Source organism: Charadrius vociferus, unplaced genomic scaffold, assembly GCF_000708025.1.
Source record: "Charadrius vociferus isolate BGI_N301 unplaced genomic scaffold, ASM70802v2 scaffold333, whole genome shotgun sequence".
Taxonomy (NCBI): Eukaryota; Metazoa; Chordata; class Aves; order Charadriiformes; family Charadriidae; genus Charadrius; species Charadrius vociferus.
The window spans coordinates 228,021-253,972 of NW_009647682.1; the positions used below are offsets into that span (position 1 = coordinate 228,021).

Consider the following 25,952-nt stretch of genomic DNA (forward strand, 5'->3'; position numbering starts at 1 on the left):
GGGAGCCATCAGGGCAGCAAAGGGTACTTCTTACAGAGTACTCTGGGGTTATGCTTAAGGGTTTCCTCTCCCCTCTACCTACCTCTCTGGTAGCATCGAGAGTTGGAGACTGACCCTTTGCTCCATGGGGACAGTGGGTTCATCGCCCTGTGAGTGCTGGCACTGCCGTGGGATGTCTTTTCCTATCTCTTCCCGTGTCTCAGCCCAGCTCACCTCTCCCTGGACATGAAGGGGAAAGAAAGGGCTTGAAAACTGCCAACTTCAGAGCTGCAGAAACCACATTGCCCCAGGGTTCCCCTGGTTCTCAGCAGCTTCACTCCCACCAGGGTACCCCTTTGCCCCAGTGCCCACGTACCCTCATGGGTCCCTGGATGTGGGGGCCAGCGTGTGGGGTGCCCTCAGCATCGCTCCAAAGAGACAGAGGTCTCCATCAACAGCAGAGGACCTCCTGGGTGGTTTTTATCATTTTACTTTATTTGCATGAAGATAAACCGCGCCTTTGTCTGTACAATTTCTCCTTAAATACTTGGCAACGCTTAAAAAAAACCCAAAACAAAAACAATAACAAACAGAAAAAAAAAAAAAGGAAAGGAACAGTGCAGGCTACAATATCAAAACAGTACGATGCTTGTGAATAAATACCCCCCCGGGGCAGCTGGGGGACACAGCTGTTCAGATTGCACGGGGCTGAGGAACCCCAGCCCTCCTGGGTCCTCACTACCCCTTCCCCTGACAGCAGGAACCGTGGCCAGACGGGGACCGGGCTGGGCATGGAGGACCCCCTCTTCTCTCTCCCAGCTCCTAGTTGCCCAGCTCAGCTGTGGTGGTGCTGGCGTTTTTGTTGGTTTTGCAGCAGAAGTACTGGTTCCAGATCTGCAGGAAGGCTGTCCGGAACTTCTTGATCCTGAAGGCGTAGACGATGGGGTTCATGGCGGAGTTGCCGTGGGTGAGGAAGATGGCGATGTAGGTGAGGATGTGCGGCGTCTCGCAGGATGGGCAGAACAAGGTGATGCAGTTGAGGACGTGCAGAGGGAGCCAGCTGAGCGCAAAGAGGAAGAGGACCAGTGCTAATGACTTGGCGATCTTCAGCTCCTTCCCATAATACTTCTGGGGGTCGTTGGAACTGGAGGAGACCTTCTTGTTGAGTTGCTTGCGGATGAGGTTGAAGACTTCCAGGTAGATGAGAAGCATCAGCAATAGGGGAGGCAGGACCCAAACGAAGAAGTTGAAGTACACCATGTACTCCATGCTGATGACCGTCTCAAACTGGCACTTGATGACAAACTCTGTGTGGCTGGCGTTCAGCTCCTGAGTCCTCCGCATCTTGTTCAGGTTGTTCCAGCCAAACATAGGGGTGAGTCCCACCAGAAAGGAGACGATCCAACAGCAAGCAATGGCAACTGCTGCTCGCCGGGGTGTCACCACGCTCTTATACCTGTGGTAGAGACAACAATCGCAGGAAATAATTAAACATAAGTGGGACGGTCTGCCTGGGGGTTAAGACTGCTACACATGGGGTGGCAGTGCCCATGCTGCAATGGCATGATGCTCCTCACTCCCTTCCTCGGCAATCAGTAACAGCTTGCCCTGACAGGCATGTTAGCCGGCTGGTTTCTCTGCATGTGTCCTGGGGAACCTCGCCCTGTCTCCCACCACCACCCAGGGATGGGCAGAGACCTCGGACATGGTCCTGGAGCTCTGGGGGTTGATGCCAAGTCAGGAAATGCATTAGCATCCTGGAGCATGATGGTGTGTTCAACCCTCATATTTGAGGGGGGGGTGTCATGTTGCTCTGGCAGCCCACCTTCCATCTGAGCACGCTGCACCCAGAGCAGCAGGTCACCCTTTCCTCCCCCCATGCACCAGCGCTGCCAGCACCCTGTCCCAAACAATTCCCCCTGCGCTGGGGGAGGGAATGGCCAGCAAAAGCATCCTCTGGGACCCACCAGGCTGGAAGAAGGATCCGCCGGAGCTAATGGACCCCTGGGGAAGCTTCTGGGCACAGCCTGTTTCATTTCCTAATGTGTTGGGTCGATGGACAAAACCCTCTTTCCTAATGGGCCGGTGCCAAAGGATGGAGGAGGAGGAGGGCGGTGCGCTGGCTGGGCTCTGCTCCCTCCCTGATGCCACTGGGGAGCAGGCCAGGGCTGGGCTCGTCTCTCCAGAGCTCTCCAAGCGGGAAGTGGAGCCTGCTAGATTGATTTTTCCCCCTGGCCCTCAAAGCAAAGCTTCTTCTCAGAGGCCAAGAAGATTCACAGCCTGAGTGTTATTGCTTTACACTGGAGGGGATTGAACAAAGAATGTTTTTCTGACTGTTTGCTGGGGTTTTCAGTGATGGCGGTGTTAACCCGGCCATGGGGACCACGTAGAGATGGCTGGCAAGCCTGGATCTCCATCCTGGTACTCGGAGCTCCCTGATGCATGTCTGCAGCCTTTACCGGTGGTGGAAAAACGGAGCATTTCAGGGGGTTTTGATACAGTCAAGCACCCAAACCCGCTCTCCCTCCCCTTTGAAGGTCCCTTCTCAAGGCCCATCTCATGGACCAGGTGGAATGGGGACATGGAGGGGCACAGGGTGGAGGGGGGGAACGTTGGTGCCCAGGACCCCAGAGGGTCAAGAGCCACCAGTCCCCCACAACTTTCCTGAATGAACCCCCTCCGCTCTGGGAAAAGATTCCCAGCATCCTGGAGGCAGCCAGGTCCCGCGGGAGAGAGGTGGCAACGCGGGCGGCTGCTTCCTCTGAGAGCGGAGGCTGGAACCAGAGGGTGATTTATTCCTTCTGGAGAGGAGAGAGGGCAGGAGACCCTGAGAAAGACGCGGGGCAAGGAGAGCCGGGGCACGGGAAGGATGAGGGGTGGTGGGAGAGCACCAGCACTGTGGGACAAGCGAAAGGAAAGGTGGAGGGGGAGCATGGGAGCGGAGGGTAGCAGAGGGATACCAGAGGCTCCAGTGGGGCACCCCATGTCACCGATAACAGCCCCTTGGGAGAAGGCTGATGTGCCCTTCCCACCGTCGTGTCCCACTCCCACCTCCCCAGACTCAAGCATCTCAGTGTGTGGGGACAGTAGAAATAGCAGCACACACACCCCCCCCATGTCCCATCTCTGCACTCCCGGGGGTTTCCAGGGTCTTCTACTGGTTTTGCTGAATGCGCTGCAGTCCTGGGTGCTCCCCAGCCCGCAGAGCTGTGCAGCAGCGATCACCGGAGAGATGAGGCTGTTGAGCAGCAGCGGTGCCACTGTGGTCCCCAAACACCCTCCCAGGGCTTGCAGCCAGCACCTGGGCATGGACCTGCTCCCAGAACACCCACCCCTTCTCCCCCCTGCCTCTCATGCCTGGGTTTGGGGAGCGCAGGGGACAAAGTGAGCACTGAGAACCCCTCATGAGCCATGAACCAGTGCCGGATCAGAGGACACAGTGTTCACTCTTGCAGCCAAGGCGAAGGGGATGGGGAACGCTGCAGGGGACCTCGCCTGGACAGTCCTGGCCCCCTGCAGCTCCAGAACATCATGTGTTGTTGCAGATGGTTATCAGGACAGCTGTGGAGGTCGTGCAGACCTCAGGTCCCCGTGTGCATGCCAGCCCACATGGTCCAAGGGTATAACACACACATAGCAGAGCAACCATCCCACACGCTGCCGGCTGCTCATCCACCTCCCCACCTCACTGCACATCCCTCCCACCTCCTCGCTGTACATCCATCCCTTCTCAATACACATCCATCCCTTCTCAATACACATCCATCCCTTCTCAATACACATCCATCTCTCCTCTTCACTGTACATCCATCCCTCTTCACCTCACATGGATGCTGCGCCTCCATCCCTTTTCCCCACTGCACATCCATCTCTCTGCCATGGTTCACATCCATCCCTCCTTGCTGCACATCCATCTCCGCCACCTCGCTGCGCATCCCTGGCCTGACACCCACAAGGGTTCGAGCATCAGGACCTGGCTGTCCCTGCTCCTCGCTTCTCTTTGCACCGTGAGGTTTAAGCACAGCACTGCAGAAGCAGCCGGCAGCTGAGAGCAAAGCCTGTCCGTACATCCCCCTGCACGTGTGCATCATGGTCACAGGAACCACGGCTGAACCCGAAAAATACATAGAACATTTGGAGTTGGGGCTTTTGCTCCCTTTGGTCCTTCAGGCAAGAAGCCAAGGGCAGAGGCAGCTGAAGCACCCTGCAGGGAAACGTGCCCGCTGCCCCCCGTCAGTCCTACATGGAGAATGGCAAAAGCCATAAAATGACTCTGAGTCGCTCCTCCGTCCACCCCACGGGGTCTGACCATGCAGTTCTCATGGGGCTCAGCTGCTCTGAAGGCTGCAAACCCTACTTAAAGGAGGGAAATGCAAGATCCCACTTAATGCTCAACCCCATGGCACAGCGGGTTTGGTGGGGGACAATCAGCAGAGGGGTGAGGGACAGACCTCGCTGTTCCTGTGTTTCTGCCTTAAAGAAAAAGCTTTTCTCATTTACCTCATTTTGCATTAACATGATAGGGCTGGAGTTTGGGACGGGTCTGGGAGGCAGAAGCACCAGATAATGCCGATAATGGCTTGCAATTAATAAATAATCTTATTATTATCATCAGCATCGGAACAATTGCTAGCATCATTGCAATTTTATTACCACTATTATTTTTATTAACAGCTGTGACTAAAACATCCATGATAATAGTCACCGCCATCATCATACAATTTGGGTTTGTTTCCTTTGTCTGTGGGGTTTTAAGCCTGACCATAATTGCCAGCTTTTCCTCCTGCCCTCCCTCACCAGCGGTTTTTGCACCATCCCTTCCCCACAGAGATGGGCATCGCCCCAAGTCCTGCTGGATGCCCTGCCAAGGCCAAGAGAAAGTAGCCTGGAGGAAGCACAGCAACTGTCCAGCCCCATTGATATCCTGGTGAAATGGGCTGGGCAGGAGCTTTGGTTTGGTGTGAAGCAAAACCGCCTTTGAGGGTTTTGGAAATAATGCAAAGAGGCAAAATATCTATTATTGACAGAGTGCTGTCTGCATCCCCAGAGGAAGTGCAAGAAGTGATGGTTGGAGGTGGAGGCAGACAAATGGTCCCCAAGGACTGTGCTGAGCTAACGGGGAGACATGGAGCAGAATCCTCCAGGGAGACATACTGCCTTGTGATGGGACACTCCAGGAGATGCTGCAGCCAAAGTTTCATGGGCTGAGGATGGAGTCGCTGGGGAAAATGCTGAGGCCCCTTTTCTCCAGGAGATCATGAAATGCTCCCCAGGCCCTCACCTTGAGGACATTATCCACCCTCCTTTCCCTTTACTCATCATTCGCAGACTAGATTCAACTTCTTCTGCCACATCTTGATGTGCCCAGACCTCTGCATCCCTCCCTGCTGCAGCCAAGGGAGCCCAGCTCAGCCTAAACCTGCTCTTTAGCTGTCTGGCACTGGGTGCGGAAAGCCCCTGTGGCCATCTAACATATCAGGACACAGCTGAAAACAAATGGAGAGTGGCATATTCCTTGCATGACTATTGATTTGACTTTTGTCTGGGGGTCTGTGCCCCCAAGAGAGAGACGAGGGTTCATTTCCTGGATCCCACAGCTTAATCCAAATCTAACACTCATAAAACACCTCATCTTGTTTTGGTTGAAAAAGCTTCAAAGATCTGGTTTGAATAAAATTTATTTGGTTTTCAGTATTTCTGTGAATATCTCTTTTGTCCAGAAAATACTTGCAGTTGTCCAGCCAGCCCCAAGATGCGGCTTTGCTGGTCCTTGCTCTGGTAGGGTTTATTGCAGTGCAACTCCTGGGGAATTAATTCGCTAATGAAGGCAGGCCATCGCTAATGAAATGAAGCTGGAGCCAACATGGTAGGAGGAAAGGAGGCCAAGCTGACATGAAGCTCATCTGCACTATGAACACAGCAAGGAAAAGCAGCCAGAGCATGTCCTGATCTAATTGAAAATCTCTAGACAAAAGTGCTTTGATCTCAGAGCTTTTTGGTTTCTTCTCCTTTTTTCCTGGCTGTATCTTTGCTTTCAGTGTCCTGGAGGCCGTTGGGTGGGAAAACTCAGATGTTGGTGTTCAAAGCTGCTCATAAATCCAGAGCTGAGAAATGCAAAGTGGCATCGGGGTTCCGCAAGGGACAATCTCAGCTGTGGCTCAGGGTTGGGAGGAGGAGGTCCCTGGGCACCTCCACAAGGGGGGAAGTGCTGCAGAAGGGACACTGCGTGACAGAAGAACCCTGATCACAGCTCCTTTGTCACCTCTAACCCTGGACGTGAAAAGTTGATTCCTTCTTCAGTCTCTTGCTTTGGCTATTTTTCTCCTTCCCTTCAGATCTCTTTTGCACTTCGTTTAGGTAAAAACCCTAAGTTCAAAATCCTGAAGGTTATCAAGGATTTGAAGGTGTATTAAATTGTCTAAAAAGGTCTGTCAGAATTGGCATAAATGTCTCTTAGCACCAACACCCCCCATGCATCATTTGACTGCGTCTCCTATTTGTTCACATCCCTCCCATGTGACAGTTGGGAGCTTTGCGACTCTTTGGGGTCAAACACCAGCTGCTGAGACCTTCACACTCCTGACAGCTCCCATGGAGCAACTGCAGCAGGTCAATGCTAGTGATGGGCCCACAGCTGGAGCTGTTGGATGACTCCCACCATGAAGGCATTTCACACCCTCCTGCATCATCCCAGCAACTCTCACAGCCAGGAAGGGGTTGACAGGTGGCAACGACACAACCGTGGAGGTGATGTGAGAAAACATCTCCTGGGCAGAGGGGTGCTAACACCATTTCAGCACATTGCTCTCATGGTCACATCACGTCGGGTTTTCCACCTTGGAAGAAATGTGGGTTTGTGACCGCTAGTGGGTGCGTCGCCATGTGAGCAATGGCTTTGGGAGGGACAGATGTCAACCAACATCAGCCAAAGCTGGTAGCTGGATGGAGCTCTCCATGACAGCCTGCTCCTACAAAAGCTGGGAAGGGAGGAGACTGGCCCTGTTAGCATCTCCTCCAGGATGCACAGGAGATTGTCCTGATCCCAAAATCCCAGACTTGTTGCTTGTCAGATGCCAGCTGTCAAGTAAAGATGTAAAAAACTAGTCCAAAACCAATGGAGAGTCCTTCAGGTGAGCCAGAAGAGTGTGTCCTTCTGCAGCAAGGACATCAGTGCTGTTTGGTGATAGAGCCCCTGTCTTGTACCAAAATAGCTCAGCAGCCTCCATCAGCACGGTGTTTTCAGCCTGACACTGATGTCCTACCACAGAGATACTTCCAAAGGAACCAGGAGGACCCAAGGTGCCCTGTGCACTGTCCCCTCCCAACATCTCTGGTTGGTTGGTCTGCGAGAAATTTGAGCTATGGGAGAAACCCGAGAAGTGCCAGCAGGCCCCTGGGACGAGAGGGGACAGGGGGACGTGGTGGGAGAGGACAGGCCAGGTGGCTGCAGCAAGGCGGTTTCAACCGTCCTGGCCTGACTCCTCCTGTGACCTTAAAGCCATTTAAAAGATGCTGAGGAGGAAAATCCCCAGCTGGCACCGTACCCACGTCTGTTTGCTCGGGGTGAGCGAGAGCTCAGCTGGAGGGGACAATTGGGTGAGGACAATGTTGGGTTTTCTTCAGGTCGCTGTGTCGGTGGGGCTGCAGTGGGTTCCCATGGCAGGAGAGGCACCGATGGGAACAGACAGCTTTTACCCACCACCCATGCGGATGGGGCTGCATCCCAAATCTCCGCCTAGAACTTCTCCAGCACCCATCAAGCCAGAGCCCGGGTCAGGTCTGCCTTGCTCCCATCATCACCAGCCACCCCAGTCTGGAGCACGCACTGGGACAACCCAGGGGACCACAGGACAAGGGTGCTCGGCACTCCCTGAGCCGTGTGCTGCAAGAAGAGGTGGGGGCAGGAGGTCCAAAGCTGGGAGGCTGTGAGGAGCTCCAGGGATGGGTGTCCCCAACGTGTGCCCGGTCCTCCCTGCCATGCTGCTGCAAGTTCCCCTGTGTGCAATGAGACGTGATTTCAGAGGTCACAGCAGCTGGAGCAGCACCCTGTGGAGGAGCACAGCAGGGCTGGGACCACCCCATCGAGAGTCAGAGAAGGATTTTCTCACCATATGGTGTCTTTTCTGCTTGGAATCAGCCTTGTGAGCAGCTGGCATCTTTCTAAGCCCTATAGCTCAGCCCACACGTCATGACCTGGAGCTCAGCAGAGAGAGGATCCAGGCATGACCAACCCACTTCTCTGAGGACCTCTGCTCCCAAAACACTCCGGGTCTCCTCCACTGCAGCAAGAGGAGACGGCACCACACCGTGAGGCTGTTTAATGCAAACCGGGTCCAAAGCCACCACGAGAGAGGCAGAAAGCATGTGCATGAGGGTGTATAAATCCATAAGTGCACTGGGTTGTGTGTATGCCACTGAAGTTCCTCCTGGTCTAGTCTGTGTCCAGGGTTCGGTTTTACCATCCTAAAATGGTAGCTCTCTGCGTAGGAATTATTCTGCAACAAGTGACTGCAAAGCGCAAACAGCTACGGCCAGGCGAAGCCGCTGGCAAGTCCACCAAATTATTCTAACTGCCTTTAATAGCCAGTAATTCTTTAATGGATAAAGGCGAGGGTGATTATGAGGCTTATGAGAACAAATCCATCCTGCCAAAATTGACTGGTCCCCACACACCGAGACATGGCGTCCCCAGGGCTTTGGTGAGTGCTTCGTTTAGTGGGGGGTGAAGCTGGAGCTGGCCACAGCTCCAGCAAACAGCAAGAAAGCGACAGAAAAAAGGAGGTTTTGCGCTTTGAGCTTTGTCAGAGCGGGTTGTGCAGGGACCTGGACCATTTGCAGCCCTCCTGGACCCTCGACAGGGTCTGGGGAGATGCTGCTGCCTTGGTGTAGGTTCAGCCTGCCCTCAGGCATCTCCTGGGACCTTGGAGGCACCCCGGGATCCCTGTGGTCTGCAGAGGGATGCAGGCACATCCAAAAGCAGCCCGAGGAACACAAGCATCCCTGCAAGAATCAGGGGAAATAAGGTAGAAAAGAGCTTTATGGGCTAAAAAACCTGGAAATGGGGAATGATGCTTCTACAGGGCAGCCAGGCTGTGCTGGGGCATCTTCACCTCACACTGGCTGTACAAAACATGAGAGTCCGTCAGGAATCTCCATCTGGTGGATGGCTACAAGTTTGGGAAGAGGTGTCTTCCCCCGGCTCCAGTGGTCCCTGGTGAGGACCCAGAGGCCAGACACATCCCCCCACCTCTACCACTCTCTTGATGCCACCAACCTCGGCGGGTCCAAGCCTCAAAGCACACATCACAGCTCAGCCCACCTTGAGCTTGTCATCTCCCGTCGGCAGCATCACCCACCGCCTCACGAGGGCTTGTTTCTCTGCTCCCCAATCCTCATACAGATACCCACACTGCCCACCTGGTTTTTGAATCAAAACCTGCCATATTTTGGGTTCCAGCTAGAGGACTGAGTTAAATCTTTGCCTGCTGAGCCAGAGAGTCTTATCACATCTCTGGTCCCTGGGATGTTACGAGCAGCCACAACATCACACCAGCCTGGATGAGTTAATTGCCAAGCAGTCGCACACCCCTCCCGGGGCTGCTCCTGACCTCGATGGAGAAGTAGCTGCTGGCTGGATCTCTGCAGTCTGCTTCGCTCGGGATATCTGTGCCGCTGGACTCCCTGGGCTCTGGCGGTGAATCACAACCCATCTTTGGGAACAAACGACAGGCTTCCAGTAACTGCAGAGCTTCTTTCAGATCACTTGCCCGGTTGTCCTCAACTCAGAGGTGGGGTGTGAGTAACCTCCATGGCGGTTCCGCCATGGATCGGTGCCTACAGCTTCCCCTTGGGCATCCCAGCGGCTGCAGGGTGCTGCAGGGGGAAGGGGGAGCCAGGAGGGAGGATGGAAAGCACAGGGACCTCGCACACGTCCTTGCCCTTCAGGGTCTGCCCTGGGTGTGGGGCAGACACGGCTGTTGTCCAAAGAAGGCAAAGGAGCGTGAGTTGTCCAGCGCTGCTCAATGAGAAAGGCAATTTTTCTCACACCCTTCAAGCAGCATCCTTCACCCCGGCAGCAAACACAAATCCTTTCTGCTCACAAAGTTAATCTTGTTTTCAAACTGGGTTTGGTTTACAGCCTGTGGCTGGATCCTGACACGTTCAAGTGCTCCGTTACTGCGTAAGCAGCAATTCTCGGCGAGGACCACTCACCCGGTGCTCAGCCCCCTCAGCCCAAATGTGGGTGGGTGGGGGTTAAGCAGGGGGCTGGGGACACCCAGGGCATCCCATGTGTGATGGAAATGATGATTTAATTTGCGCCTATCGGGGAGTGCTGCCCTCTAACCCCACGTAGACCCTCCATCCGAAATGGGATGGGACTGCCCGATGCCGTGGGCGGCACTGAGCGCATCCAAGGGTGTTGGGCACCCACACTGAGGTGTCCATGCTCTGGATGTGTCACCCCTGTGAGGCTGCGTGACAGTCCTGAGGGTGTCCCTGCTCAGTGGGGTACAAGTTGCACTGAGCCACAGATTTGCTGCCTGCTTCCTTATGGGGTCAGAGGCAGGATTTGGTCTCCCACACCCCGGTGGCTCCAGGTCCCCCTTCCAGCTTCACCATGTGTGGTCACAGAACCTCCAAGATTTTCCTGGATCACTGGCTTCTCCCTCCTGGACCCTGAAGTAGGTGCGAGGGAAATGATTTAACGCTGTTGGCAATGGCTGCAAAATCATGAAACGAGCTGCAGAATCTCAGAAGGAGGGGGAAAAAAATTGTGATGTTCTTGTCTTTTGGCTGCTGGTTTCAAGCAGCAGTATTTTTGAGCATTTCTCTGCAATGCAAAGCATGAGATGTGCGGCTTCAAAAGAGAAAAGAAACAGAAGTAGAGATTTTTCTACAGCTACAGGACCTCAGAAATTAGGGCATGTAGAGAGGAACAGCCCCATCCCTAAGAGATGGGGGTGAAATTATGAAAGCTGGCCACATCGCGCGATGGGCATAATAGACTCGATTTCAGTGTTACCCCTGTGCAATAACTTTACTGGACATTTTTGGTGTTTAAACAGTTTTGCTGTCAAAAATAGAAATTTGGTGTGTGAACACCTCGTTGGAGAGGAGCACGGGTCTGAGCCTGAGGGCGGGTCCTGCACGTCCCCACCACACGGCTGAGTCCCCGCTATGCTGGAAGCAACCCCGCCTCCAGCAGAAGGCAATGTCTGCAGGGCGAGAAGGTTTCAGGAGGAACTGCTCAAAACCCATTTGTGTCCCTCTCTGGACAGTGCACTGGAGGTGTTTCTCACTGAGCATCACGGTGGGGAGATCAATGTGCTTGGCCGGGAGTCTCAGGGCATCTGCCCTGGCCATGCTGGACTATCACCTCGTGGATCTGGCCACCTCAAAGGCTCTCACACCAGCCCTGCCCCAGTTGTGGCCATTAGCTGGGAGCTGATTGCCCAGGCCCGGCTCAGCAGCTGATCCCACATGTCTCTGCGTGTCTCTGCGTGTCACTGAGTGATTAGAGAAGTCAGGGCGATGTACTCAGGTAGTACAAAGGAGAAGGGATAAAAAGAAGCTTTGGCTATCTTCAGTGTAAATCCAAGACTTTACTGGATAAAAGCAGTGTTTTTTCGATTACTATTTGTACCGTACTTGAATTTTTCCATGCATTGCATATTTTTGTTCTTTATGCAAAAGAACCTCTTTGAAATGAGGACTCTGAACGTCAGCCCCCAAAATGGAGAAGGGAGGGGGGAGAGAGGAGGACGAAGAAAAAAGGGAGCTCTAAAACCCACTTAAAATGCCAAATCTATCAAATGTGTGCTCTATGAGACATTGAAATGAGACGGCAGATAGAAAATGCCTGGTGTGATTGGGCTCCAAGAGCCTCTGTGGCTCATACTCTATCCCACAAAACGCTGTGGCTTGCAGAAAGCCGGCCGTGCTAGAAGGAAGATGCCAGCTAAGGAAGTGCCTGGTGCCATCTGGACAGCACCAGGGCAGGTTGCCCAGTGCCACCGTCCTTCCCTACATGTCACCATCATGCCCTGAGAAAGTCGCTAAATCAAAGGACAAGTTGGTACCCAGAGGAGACCTCCAACCAGGTGAGTCTGAAAAGCACCGAGAGCCATTAAAAGGCAGGAGCAGATTAGAGATCTCAATTGGAAGGGAAATAAGAGGGGTTTTGAGACCTGCTGTTGGCATTTCATCTGCATTCGACAGGACATCGAGCTCTGCTCCCTCGGGGAACGGGAGGCAGGAATCTGGAGATAGCATCTCCTGTGAAGAGGCATTAACCCAGCCACGAAGGAGGGCTGAGGTGGGTCTTTATCTCTCCAGTGCAGAAGGACACGTCAGAAAAAGAGATAATTACATCTGGAACAAGAGATTAGTATCGGCTGTCTTTTAATTTCTTGGGTTTTACACTTCTGCTTGCTAACCCGACTCCTGATTTTGCAGTCAACAACTGAACTGCTCAGTTTCTTAGGCCACAACTTGTTATTGCTGTCCAGGATCCTCACAGCACAATTTGTCGCTGAAAAGGGAACATTTCCCTTCTTGTACTTCACCCAGTTCAGGAGATTAGTGCATTTAAGGCTGAAAAATTGGCTGAAAGTTCACAAAACGAGGGAGGTTGTTTTCTCTGCCTAATGTCTAAATGAGAATTAAGAGTGCCGACGAGATCTACTGTTTCTAAACCTCAGAGGACACAGTAACCCAAAACAATCAGTTCAGCATCTTCTGTCCAATGCATATTTCCCCTGATTAAAAGATCAATTTCAAAAGCAAAAAGCAGTTGGATTAATTTAATTTTTTTTTTTTTTTTTGGCTAATGAGTTGGCTATATGTACTTTCAGTTAGTCAAAATCATGGGCGAGATGCCATTTTGAGCTATAGTTGACTTCCAACTTCTGTCCAACACAACTTGCCACAAAAGCAGGAGTAAAACCTGTGTTATTCACCCCTCCGCAACACCATAGAAACGGGAGAAGTGAGGATCAGAGTACATATGTGTCAAGCCATCAAGTTATTTATGTTGGGATGAATCTGTCCAGATCTATATATCTTGATCAGCCAAATGAAATGCCAAATTGAAAGTGAAGGCTCCAGTTAACACCGCAATCAAATGTTCCCTCACCGCAGAGAATCGATCTTTCGCCAAGAAAACAAATAAAAAGTGCAAGTGTAAAGCAAACCTGAAGTTTATTATTTAAACTCTGTTTCCTCTTTCAGATTTAAAAGATTATTTATTGCCTTGGAGGAAAACTGATTGAATTTTGTTGCCTGGAAGGAAGGAGCTCAGTATTTCCATCAGGATGGCGGAGAGAAAGACCTGAGACCCCAGACCAGGAATTGCAACAAAATGCATCAGCTGGGCATAAATTACACCCTGTGCATCTTCCTAATTACCCTGGCAATTAAATCCAGGCAGGGAGCAATGGGCAGACACAGCCTGGCTCTGCCCAGGCAGCCTGGCTGGTGTAGGGCATGGAGATGAAGGATGCGTGGACCAGGCAGGACCGAGTCCTCCCCAAGCACAAGGACTGTGCCTGTCCTTGTGAAGCCTGAGAGGAACCCAGTGTCACCCTTCCCTGGTGCATAAGGGACATGCAGCGGTGCAGGGAGGTCCTCGGGCTGCTGGAGATGGAGGTGCTTTGCTGTGGTTGGACCTCTGGCACTTAGGGCCCTATGGAGGGTAGCTTTTGCCTCGCCCATGCTGCGAGCATCGTGGCAGCGGGTGGGAAAGCAAGACGGGGGTGGCTGCTGGTATCAGGGCACCTCGAGCTCTCTGAGCCCATAAAGCAGCCGTGCCTCAGCAGTGCTGAATGCGGGGAATTATCTCCCTTAAAATAAACGCCGCTCTCCTGCACCCACGTGGGCGTCCGCCTTTGCCATGTCCATCTGGCAGCGCTCTAAGCTCTCTCCAGTCTCGACCACTCAGTGCCGCGGGTGAGCAGAGCCTTTTGCACTGAGAAAAATGAGCCTCTCAGTGTTGCGTGTTACAAGGTTTAAGTCACTCATTCTTATTACCAGTGCAGAAAAGAAAGAAATAATTTCGTCTGTGAGACTGTGCTAATTATGGCTGTGTCTGAGACAGCATTTCTCAGCATCAGCCTCTCGGTGCTTTCGGAGAGTTTGTAGCATCATTCCCGCTGTGAGCAGATGGGGAAACTGAGTCGCAGAGGGGGGCTATGACATGCCAAGTGAAGCAAGATGAACTGAGTTGAATGAGAAAACATTCCTGGTGCCAGGAGCTGGCACTTCCCTTAGCTGAAGGAGGCCAAGAAAAATCATCCTGGTCTCTGGATGCAGGGAGAGAAATGGCCCAGAAAAGGCGGATAGACAGCCATGCCAGCTATGTCCCGGGTTTCTGTCCTCTGGCCCTCCTTTGAGGAGCAATGGAAAGGTGTTATGGTCACCCCAGGCAGTGTCCGGGACTGAGGGATGTCACCCCTCTGCCTCTGTGTCCCTGTCATCCTGCTCAAGCATCGCTGGTACCCAGGCGTCTGCATGTGCCATGGCCAGTCTCAGGGACAGCGTGGACGGAGGCTGGTGAGGAAGACAAGGGAATGGGGCTGGGGAACAAATCCCCTTTCCTCCTCCAGCTCCTTTTTGTGACCAAAGATTTTTGTTCTTAGCAAAAATCCAGCCAAACCACCCAAGACTGCGGCAGCTGCTGAAAGTGGTCCCTGTTCAGCGCCAGCGGCAAAGCCCAGGCAAGGAAGGGATGGGGGGAAGGATGGAAAAGGCGGTGAGAGATGCGGCAAGGGCATAAGGGGGAGCTGCTGGGTCCCACCGGGCTCAGTGCAATGAAGAACAAACTGAGATGCTGCAAACCTGCCAGTGGCTGATCCTGCTCTGCATTGCCCTACATCACCAAAAATGGTCTTTCCTCCCCTATTTGCCCCCCATCACCCATCTGGTCCTTAGCCCATAGGTGACTGCTGCCTGTGCCCTATAGAAAGGAGGATCCCAACACCTTGGGGTTATTTTATACTCTCTGGCTGATGGCATCACCAATGATGTCTCTTTAATACCCAGGCCTGCCTGGTCAGCCACCCTCTGGTTGAAAAGGCAGCTACGTGCCCGGCGGCAGGCTGCGGTGGGGCTGGGTGCTGGCAGAGCAGGGGGTGCTCAGCTCATTGCTATTCTGCAGGACACCCCGCTGGCTCTGCAGCTTTTTTGTGGCCGCCTTGGAGAACGTCAATTGCTCTTTCTTGCAACTGGGCATCCCACACAAGAGCTGCGTGCCTGCCCCGGCAGCTGGGCAGCCGTGCTGCCAGAGAAGGCATCTCCCTGCCAGGAGTCTGGGCAGCCTCTGGGACAGCTGGTTTCCCATTTCATGGGCTTGAAAGTTCAGAGCACCTTGGATGAGATGTATCCCAAAAGGACCGGCTCCCCGGGACCTCTCCTGCCAGCCCTTCGGCAACCCACACCCTGGGCTCTCTCTGGCTCTCAGCTCCTTCATCCATCCCTGCTGTATCCAGTAGTAGCACTTTGAAAAATCATTAATTTATCTCCAGGATAAACCAATACTGTTTGCATTAGCTCAGCTGTGCCGGCTGTCACTCCCCAGGCCCTGAGACCGTGCTGTTGTCTCCAAGGGCACAAACCTCTCAAGCTGTCCTCGTCCCTTCCAGGAGTCTCTCACCTGTGTGGTCTCCTCCATGCTCCGTGTCCCACTGTCCGTAGGCACCACTCCCCTGGGCTTCCCTCACTCCCCTGTGGGCAGAACCCTGCAGGGTTTTTCCCTGCCCTTCCTCCAGCCAGAGGTTGTCTTCCAGACCATCAGTTTCTTTCCACTCTGAAATGACTCCCATGTGTGTCATGAAGAAACTCATCTCCCAGGTCATTTCACCACGGTGCCTCCTCTATGTTTTCCTCCTTTTTTCCATCGTTCTCTGTGTTGCAGTGACCTTTCTACCCCCCCTGTCTCCACACCAGAACACAGACCTGTCAATACACCGACTTTCCGAATTTCAGACCCCTCTTGGCTCCCTCACATCTGCTCTGACGGGTCCCACTGAAACCTGTCTCCATGCCAAGGCTCGTGCTGTGACTCCTTGGGATGAGTCATTCCTCCCTGCTGTCAGGCTGATTTCGAGCACAGCCATTTGGATGCAGTGGCTCCATGGCCCCCATCCCTGAGCCTTTGCCCAGCCCTGACTGCTCTGCCTTGAAGGCCCAAGGACTTGCAGGTCCCAGACCACCCAGCCAGGTGGCTGCCATGTCCTCTCAGAGCTGGTCCTCATGTCCAGTAGCCCCTTGTGTTTGGGTACAAGCTGCTTTGAGATGTCCTGGACAGGAGATCTCGTTGGGTCTGGCCTCACTGACTGCAAACTGCAGCTGTGGGTCTGGGAGTCCCTTCAGATCAGACTTTGAAAATGGAGTCTGGTGGGCTTTGTCCCAACTGTCTCCATCCAAACCCATGGCCAAAATGCCCTTTCTGGTCAATAAAATCAACCTGGCACTTTCAAGACACAGTTAAGCTCATCCTACCATAGGGAATGGGCTAGACAAACCCCACTGTGGTGCACCCTGGGGTGTAAAAGGAGCTGAGGGTGGCTCAGGTGTTGTTGGCCACATGGCACATGTGCACCAGACCAAGACGGAGCGCCACATGCACGTGGCAAGGGCTGGGCAATGACATGGAGACCAGCCTGTGGCTCCAGAGAGGGTGGCTGGGGAGGGGGTTGGGGCCAGCTCCGTGGCAGAGGAGTGCCTGAGTGTGCCTGCACACCCAGCCCTGACCCCGTGAGTCACTTATTTCTGCTCTACCGCCTGCTCCAGCCGGCGTGGAGCAGAGGTGGGGGCGTTTCAGCAACCAGGTGGTGATGACACCTCTTCTTGATGGAATCACATTCTTCCATCTAAGGTGTGGGGGAAGACCCAGACCCCTCATCAAAGGGTTCCTGCATGCCCTGAGCCAGCTCCAGCACTGGATGGCTGTGGTGATGGCACACACCGCTGTGAGCTGGTCCTGACTCACTCCTGACACGCTGCCTGCAGGGCCAGGCTGGGCTGGTGGGGACTGGGCAGGCTGAATCAGCAGCTTTTGCTTTGGCAGAGCTTCCTTCTGTAGGGTGTTTCACTTGTCTTATTGCCAGCAGCTGCACATGGGTACTCAGAAAGCACCAGCCCCAGTGTGCATCACCATCACCTCCACCAACCCAGCACCCTTGGAAACACCCCAGTCACTCCAGAAAAGGGAAAACCATCTCCAAAGTGCTCAGTGGCGCTGTCGGAAGTGTCACCATCTGTCTGGGTATTCCCAGGTGTTTCTGGGGCTCTGCTGCTCAGCCATGGGTCTGATGGACTATTGTACCGTGGACACAGGACCATCACTCACCTGCAGGGAGGGACCTCACACTCCTCACTGTAGACACCTCGCTGTCCATCCCACCATATCTGGGGGGCCCTGGCTGTTGGTGCTTCTCACCTTTTGCTCAATGGGGACCTCATGGTCAGTTTATATTGCCATGGGATGAGGAAACGCAAGCTGGCTAGTGTCCCATCTCTCCGCTTTGTAGAGTAGAGCCTCTTGGGTTGATGGTACCCAACACACCTGGCTCACTGCTATGGAGGTGGCAGAGCCTTGCTGGGTTCCATCCACCTATCTCCAGCTGGTTTGATGTTTGTGCTCCCTGCAGGATGGGTTCATGGGCAGGACCCCTTTGCTGAGGTCATTGTCCCTATAGATGTGTTTCAGCCCCTTTTGTCTCTCTCAGTGGATGGAGATGCTGTCACTTCTAATCAGCACCGATTGCTGACAAGAGTGACTTCTGGCATTCTTGACTCCAGACTCTGCAGATCAGGACCATTTGGCCTCCTGGATAACCCCGTTTCATTGAGTTACTCCTACGCAGATCACCGTGGCATGGGCTGGGATCACGGAGGAGCCTGCCGGGTGCCCTGGGCACAGTCATGACAGCTGAGCACTGCACAGTGCATGAAGAGAAAGGCCAGGTTGTCCTGGAGTATCTCAGCTTCCATACCTGCTGCACCCCAGCCTCTGTCCCTGCCTGCTGGGATCACCCTGAGTGAGCCACGGTGCTGCTCTGTGCCTCAGTTTCCCCTCAATCTGCAAATGCGCTATTGTCCTTGCTGGGAAGATGCCTTCAAATTTACTAGTGATGCATTGTCAAGGGTCAATGATTTAACCTGAAAACTGGTAGAAAAAAAAAACCAATGAAAATATTCCCAGAGCATGATTTTGGGGTGTAGCGGGTGAACACCAGCAAGAAGGAGCTGGTTTTCATTCACTGTCCTGCACCGCAGCGCAGGCAGACGTAAGCTGTGCTGAGGGGACAGATGTCGACTCACAGCTAACGGGGTCAGGGCAAAATGATACCCTGGGCAGATTACCCAGCACAGGGACCACGTCTTGCCCCGCTCAGAGATACAGGAGCAGGGCTGGGATGAGCTGGGGTGCTGCTGCCCAGGAAGCCCATCCAGGGTCTCTGGAGGCCACGCATTTCCCCTTGTATTGGGGAATAACCCCAAATATCAGCAAGTCCAGAGCATCCCTGCACAGGATTCGCCACTCTTCTCCCCTTCCCTCTGTGACACCAAGAACGGAGCATCCCAGGGTGAGACCCTCGCTGCATCCCAAGGCGGGGGACACCTGCAAACCCCAGCGTTTCCCCTAAGAGCCCAGGAGCTGGGGACACCGCTTACAGCCCAAGTCGCTTCCCTCTGGCTGGCACGGCAGCATCTGTAGCTTTCTCGAGTGACCTGATTTTGCGTCTGTCGGCAAACGTCTCGTGGCGCCGCTGCAGCAGCTGTGCGCGCTCCCGCCGAGCCTAATCCAGACGTCCCCTTGCCAAGGGAAGAGCCCTTGTGGCTTTGATCTCTGACTTAGCATGTTCTTGGCTGAAAACTACTCTGCGGATCACAGAGTCATGCTGAAAACCGGCTCACCTGGGTATTTACCAGGATCTCAAGACCAATATGACCTGCTGGTAAAGCCCTTCCCATTTCTAAGGCTCTGAGTATCTCTCTGATAGCAGAATTGAGCTCCTGGTCCTGGACCGGCACAGCTCGTCCGTGCACCTCGGATCTTGTTTGAGCAGAGCGGGGTGTGAAATGCTTTCTCTGATTTAGCACCACACTCTGAGCTGGTACGGGATGCTGGAAACCGCCGCTTGGAAACAGCCCAAAGTCTCCAGCAAACCCCTCTGGACTGTGATCGCTGCCTTTTATTCTCCATCCCTGCTCCTGAGCTGCCTGTTCCTTGGGAACAAAGGTCTCCACAGCTCACCCTCATTTGCTAAAAATATACCTGGTGGAGGGCAGCGAGGGCAGAGAGAAAATCACTCTAAGAAAGAGGTGGCTGCAAAGACCTGCCAGTCCCCAAAATTTCTCTGGTTTAGGGAAAATGGGAAAGCTTACTTGGAAATGCAGTCGTCTTTTGCAGGAGCAGGGCCTGTAAGGACGGATGGCGTCTTTTCGTTGACTAACAGAAGTTGAAAGAAACCTAAATGAGCTCCCGGGCACGAGAACCCCCCTGCAGCTCTCCGAGCTCACGCTCCCTCCTGGCTCTGAGTCACCTGAATGCTTTTCAAATGTTTCCTCCAAATTTTAAAAATAAGCCTTGGAAGAGCCATGGTTTGGTTTATTTGCTTTCCTGGTTGGGCAGAATCGCTTGCTGCTGCCCTCACTTATCGTCTGCTGTTTTGGCCAGGCTGGCTAGGGACATGTCCAGTCACCCTTGCCTCCCCAGGGACACGTGAAACCCACCACCTGGCCAGCAAATCGCCCTCAGATGGAGCATACGTTTCCTTTTCTTAATTTCATCCCATTGCTCTGGGTTGAACCCCTCATGCCAGCCTAAAAAATTGCTTCTGAGGTTTGATATCTCCTCGTTTCACTGGGTACTGTCCCCAGGGGACCAAGTTCCACAGGCACGGGGACCACCACGTACCCCAGCCTGGTCCGAAACCTCCCCATCTCCATCCCGCTCACATCTGCTGGGTCTCAGAGCCCAAGTGTCCAGGGAAGTTTCCTGACCCTTAGTGTTGGGAGTGCTGGAAAGGTTTCCCATGGGCCCTTAGGTGCTTTGGTGCCTGGGAATTTGGGCCAAAGCGGGGTTTCATGCCGACATCCTCCTCATTCCCCCTCCCATGGCAGCGGGGTGCCCATCACTGTCCTGTCAAGACTCTCCATGAACTCTCAGTGGAGGAACGAGAGGAAAACCGTCTCAGACGCGTGGCCTGCTCCACGACCCAGCTGGCCGAGGGCGACGAGACTTCCTCGGCTTCCCTGTGACCCAGCCCCAGCTGGCCCCGTGCCTGTGGTCCTTGGCAGGCCTGGAGAGAAGGGGAAAGAGCGCTGCAATCCCGGCAAGAGCCTGAGCTCAGGCAGGATCCTCAAAAACAGTGGGGTCAAGATGGGGAAAGCTTCCCTCTTTCACCACCAGGTCCATCCAAGAGCTCGCGGGCAACCTGCAAGTCCTCCTCATCTGGCTCGCAGGCACTGCAGTCCAGGGCCGAGGGATGCTCCTGCCATCCTTGAACCGTTTTATCTCATAAGGCTCAGGACAGGGCACTTCTGAACCACCGGTGAATGTCTGCACTGTCCACAGAGCCACCCACAGACCCTGCTTTACCCCAGGCTCTCCCCTAGCCTCCTGCCCCCACATTTCCGAGCAATTTCCAGCCCAGTTTGGTCTAATTTCCACGGCTCTGCAGCCTCACATCTACATTCAAAACCTTCCACAACAAAAAACGTAGCTCGCCCTGGCAGGATGCTCCTCGGGATGCCTCAGGGTGGGAAGGGCAGGGCTGGGGGGGGGAGGGGGGACGCGGAACAATGTTGAAGCCCAGGGACAGAGGGTGAAGGTCCCTGCTGTGGAGCGAGAGACCCCACGTACAAGGTCTCTGCTGAGAAATCAGTAGATTTCTCCAGTTTTTATCTTCCTGGCACACGTTTCAAAGTGTTTGAGGAAAGAGATGGTGGTCCAACTGAAGTGGACAAGGCGAGGACCCCCCAGGACATGCCAAGACAGGATCAGGCTGCATCCATGCATCCAGCATCCCTAGCCAAGGGGCTGTGGTGCAGCATGTCCTAAGGACACCAGCTCCTTCTGACATGGCCCATTCCAAAAAGCCCAACGCAGCATCTCCGAGCAGAGACGGGGGCCCCCTGGGCCAGCGGAGGCTCGTGCCGAAGGAGCTACATCCCCCCACAAACATCCCTCCAGCATCGTCCCCTCCAGCATCCTGCCGCCAGCCACCACCGTGGGGATGCTGAGGGGCCGGTTCCTGCCGGACAGCCCCGGTCGGCTGCTTCCCCTCCCTTTGAACTCGTTTCATCTTCCCCGAGATGCGAGAGGGAAGTTTGGACTGGGCCGGGGGACCCCACTGTGCCTGGCTGGGGGGGGACGACAGGACGGGGGTCCTGCCTTGCCACCGACTGGGGAGGAAGGATGCAAGAGGGGAGATGTGAGCTTTTCCACCAGCACGAAGGCAGCAAACCTATTTTAGGTGGTTTCCAGCTGTTCAGAGCAGTTCCTGTGGAGGCTGGGGAGCGTGGTATCCTCCACTCCAGACTGCTCAGCCCAAGCGATGCTCCTGCATCCCTCCAGAGTCAAGAAAAGGCCCCTTGGGAGGGGGGAGGGATGGCAGCATCCTTCAGATGCCGGCAGCCAGGAGGGATACTACCCAGGGGTTTGGGGCTGTGGAATAGCGTTCGGTGGGATGTCCTGGTCGTACCCTGACCATGCCAGGTGTGCACTTTTACCCCTAAGAGCAGGAGTAAGGAGCTGCTAACTCAGAGCCAGGCAAGACCCCTCTCCATCCCGCAAAATCTGCCTCCGCCTTGCACGAGTGGCCCACGTTCCTCTGTGTTTCTGTGTCCATGGGCAACACGGCCACCGGAGCGAGGAGGATGCCTGAGATGGAGCACTGGATGCCACTTGGGCACCTCCCACTGCTGTCCCGAGACGTGTTACCAATGTCCCAGGGCACCATTTGCTCAAGATGTGCTGCCAGCAGACACCCACCCTGGGGAGATGCAAAGCTCCTGATTTCCCCCCAGGGCTCGCTCTCCGGCCGGGAGCACGGGCAGCGGATGGGTCCATGTGTTCGCTGGAAGAAGGAGCAAACCTGTAGGCTGCTCCCCCGAACCGCCAGTCCCTGGGGCCGGGGTGATCATGTGCAACCGGCAGCCGAGCCGCGATACACTGTGTTCCCCCCTCCCTGCCGAGCTGCGCTTCCAGTCCCTGCTCCGCCTAATTAAATAGAAAGCCTGGAAAGTCCAGTGCTGACTTTGCTTCTCTTTCAGACAACTCTTCCCAGCCAACAGTCCTGTTGTCATCTCCCCCGGTTGGCCAGTACGTGATGGGGACGCGGAAACCCTTGCACACCCCTTTATGGAACCTGAAATGCAAGCGGTGACTCGCTGGGGACCCCCGGGGCGGAGATGGCGTTTGGGGGGTGGTTGGCATGAGGATGGAGCAGGGATGCATGGAGCCTCTCTCCTTGCTGCTCCCAGTCCCTGCCAGCTGCCTCTATGCAATGCATTTATTTCCCTTCCCCAACGTGCCCTCTCCCTGAGCCTTGGCAGAGCCAGGGCTGCCTCCGAGCAGATAGCGGGGCCGGGGGACGTGGGGGATCCCGTGCATGACAGCCCACGAGACCCCCTCGGCCACTCCGGGCCACGTGTGTGTCATGCTGGCGAGCATCCGCCCCGTGCCAGGCTTATCTGGGGACTTTCTTTGGCAGAGGAGAGGGCTGCGGCATGCAACGCTGTCTGCTGACCCTGTCCCCTCCGCATCTGACGCTGGCTGGCCCCGTGACGGAGGGGGTGTCCCTGCTCCGTGTCCTGGCTGCCCTAGGGATGTGGCTGGTCGGAGATGCCCCCACATCACTCCCCACCTGCCTGCAGGTCTCTGTGGGATGCTGTCACTGCCCTGGACTGCTTCTGCCCATGGAACCCTGGGGAATTAACAGTTGTCCCTGGCATCTGCCATGCCCAAGCAGCCACGCGTGGGCACGGGCATCTCCTCCTCCTGTGTTGTTTCCGTTTGGCCCTGCTTGGGGAGGTCCCAAACCCACAGAGACGTGGCCACAGAGCCCAAATATAAAGGTGAAGGGCGATAGGCTGAGGGGGAGCTTTGCTAGAGAGGGAGTTGGGTTCTTCCAGGGCGCCTACGATGGACAAGGTCCCACGGTGGATGTCCTGCCAGGGACCCAAGTCCTGCCAAGGTGCCGCAGGCTTTCAGCACCCAGCACCCATCTGCACACCAGTGGGTTCAGTGTCACGGTGAGGAACGACACCATGAAGCCGCAATTCGAGCTGTCAGCACTGTAAAAATGTTTTCAGTATCGTCTTTCAGCATCTAACAGGTTGGGAGAAACGAGGCATTTGAGATTCAGGGAATATTCTTTAGTGGCGTTTTCTGTCCTGTTTGCCATCTCCAATGTTGTTCTGCTGCTGCTGTGTCTATGGCACAATATCACCTAAAATCACCGCATTTGGCAACTGCCGGGAATTCACGCCAGGGAAAGAAGGAAACACCGAGGGATAAGTGAACAGGAGATCTGGGGAAGCCAAACCCTTCTTGCTGAGGCTACGAAGCCTTTCAATATTAAAGTAAGCTACAAAAAGTCAGCGGAAGATCTCACGATGCTGAGTGGTCGGGCACGAAATGGGATGACCAAATTCTGAGTCAATATTTTATGAGAAAAAACCACCCAAACTATATACAGGATGCCGGGGGGGGCGGGGGGGGCTCTAACTTAATACTACTCCCAGGAAACCTGCTGGGCTCAGGGCAGAAATCTTCCCTAAAAGGCCCATTTGATGCTCAGAGGCAGCAAGGGAGGAAAAAAAGACTGGGTTTGTTAGAAAAATGACAGACATGAGCCAGGCAGTGTTGCTATGTATAAAGCCTCAGTCCTCCCACACCTGAACCATCCCCACAGCGCAGGGGATGCAGGAGGACCAAAAAAAGCACCGAGAGCAATGACAGGGTGAGAATCGCTTCGGTTACACTGACGGGCTGGAAGACGATGATTTTTCAGCCCAGGAAAAATCACACTTAGGGAGGAAGTGGGGAACAGCCTGCGAAATCATGTGTGGCAGGGAGGGGGGGGGCAGGGACCATGGTTTTATCCTGTGCCCCCCCCATCTGCCTTATGCTCCTTCGCCGAGCAGCCTGTGCCGGCCACGGCTGGGGGAAAAATCCCCAAAGCAACAGATCTCTGGCCTGATCTGGTGGATTGGGGGACACCGAGCAGTCAGTTGATCACAAAGCAAGTGCCTCTGGTCCCCAATTCCCTCTATGGGAAGGTGATTGCTGCCCCGGGAAGGGTCCCGCGCTTGTTGAGGTCTGAGCAGCAGCTAACACAAGGGGGTTTGGTACCTTTTGGGGGGGTCTTTGTGCTGATGAAGGGTCATGGACCCCTCCAGCAAATGGGCTGGAGCCCGTGTCTGAGGTGCAAAAGTGCCAGTGGGGTGACACGAGCTGTGTGTGTGCTCAGCCGTCCTGGTTGGGCTGAGTTTTCCAGCAATGGTCTCAGCAGCGGGAGCTTTCCCCGAGCTGATGAGCATGGCAAAGGTGTCCCTGCAGCCCGGGCACGTCCTCAAACAGAGCAAGGGGGACCAGCGACAGTGACCACACAGCAAGGGGCTGAGCCGGGACGTGCGGGCTGCATGCCAGCAGCACCGACACCGGGTGTCACATCCCCTTCCAGCCCTGCTGACACTCCCGGTCCCACCGTGGCACCCCGGCTGCCTCCCCCCCAGCCCCAGGGGCTGCAGCACCGCACCGGTGGGGAGGGAGCCGGCCACGAACTGGTTAAATATCTCCTCCAGGAGCAGCAGAGTTCAAACAAAGTGCATCCCCCCGTTATGCCCCATGGTATTTGCTATGGTCGTGGCTTTGACAACAGATACAGATGATGAGCAGGGGAAAAACAGGGAGACGAGTCATATGTGGGACAGCCCCATAGCCAGGGGTGTCTCCCGGGTAAGCCTGCCCCATAAGACGTGCCGGGCTGTCACCTCTGGTCCCTCAAAAGCCCAAAGCTGTGTCCCACACGTCCGTGGGCAAGCAGGTTATCAGCCCCAGGCTCCGGGGCTCCCCACAGCAAGGGAACACCTGGGCTGAAGACAAATCTATCCTCCCCTTTCCACTCCCTGAAGCACCCTGGCGGTGCTCTCCCATCTGCGGTAGGACACAATTTGTCCCGGCCACAGGGACTCCGTGAAGGGCTGCCCTGCCCTGGCTGCTGGCTGCCATGGTGCAATCTCTGCCTGCACCCCCAGCACCCCCCTGCACCCCCAAGCAAAACTACCAGAGGCTTTGGGACCCCCCCTCCCCAGCCCAGCTTGCCCCAGTTGCTGCTGTGGCCATATGTGCCCAGGCCAGCAATGTGGAGGAAGACCCTTCTCTCAGGGATTCTTCAAGAGTTTGGGGCATCCTCACTCCCTTTTAACCCCCACAGCAGCCACCGCAGTGCCTGTCCCGATGGGTTTTCCTACCTGACGGGGATCTTCACCCGCAGGTATCGATCCACAGCAATGGCCAGGAGCGCCAGGATGGAGCTCTCGGTGAGGATGAGGACGGGACAGGCCACCATGAGACAGCTGTAAAACTCCGTTTGCGGTCCGATGTTGATGATGATGGCCAGCGGGATGACCAGAGCCCCCACCGCCCCGTCGGCCACTGCCAGTGAGACGATGAAGCAGAAAGTGGCATCCCGCAGCGCCTGGTTCATCTTCACAGCCCAAATGACCAGGATATTCCCCGGCACGGAGACCAAAGCGATGAGGACTTCGATGGAGATGTAGGCAGCCTGGAAGGCTGAGACGGAGTGTGCCATGATGCTCCAGTGTCCCCCCGCACCTCACGCTGGGGTCCCTCGGTCACCTGCAAACGCACAGGGAGGCAGTTGGCAACTGGCATCCTTAACTGGGCTGTGAGCTGGGATGCAGCCTGGGAGGGGGGGTGGTGTGGTTGGGGGGGTGGG

General features: G+C 54.9%; 1 protein-coding gene across 1 annotated transcript; it reads right to left on the minus strand.

The window, feature by feature from the left end:
- Positions 1–681: 681 nt before the first annotated feature.
- Positions 682–25,805, minus strand: ADORA1 (adenosine A1 receptor). The gene is made up of 2 exons (XM_009881309.1): positions 25,465–25,805; positions 682–1,435 (listed from the first exon to the last, which is right to left on the minus strand). The coding sequence occupies exons 1-2, from the start codon at positions 25,803–25,805 to the stop codon at positions 802–804; spliced, it is 975 nt and encodes a 324-aa protein (XP_009879611.1). The 3' UTR covers positions 682–801.
- Positions 25,806–25,952: the final 147 nt, after the last annotated feature.

Coding starts and splice junctions, on each gene's coding strand:
- ADORA1 (XM_009881309.1), bottom strand. CDS start 25,805: ATGGCACACTCCGTCTCAGCCTTCCAGGCTGCCTACATCTCCATCGAA. Junction 1,436..25,464: donor CGGGTGAAGATCCCCGTCAG/GTAGGAAAACCC, acceptor TCTCTACCACAG/GTATAAGAGCGTGGTGACAC.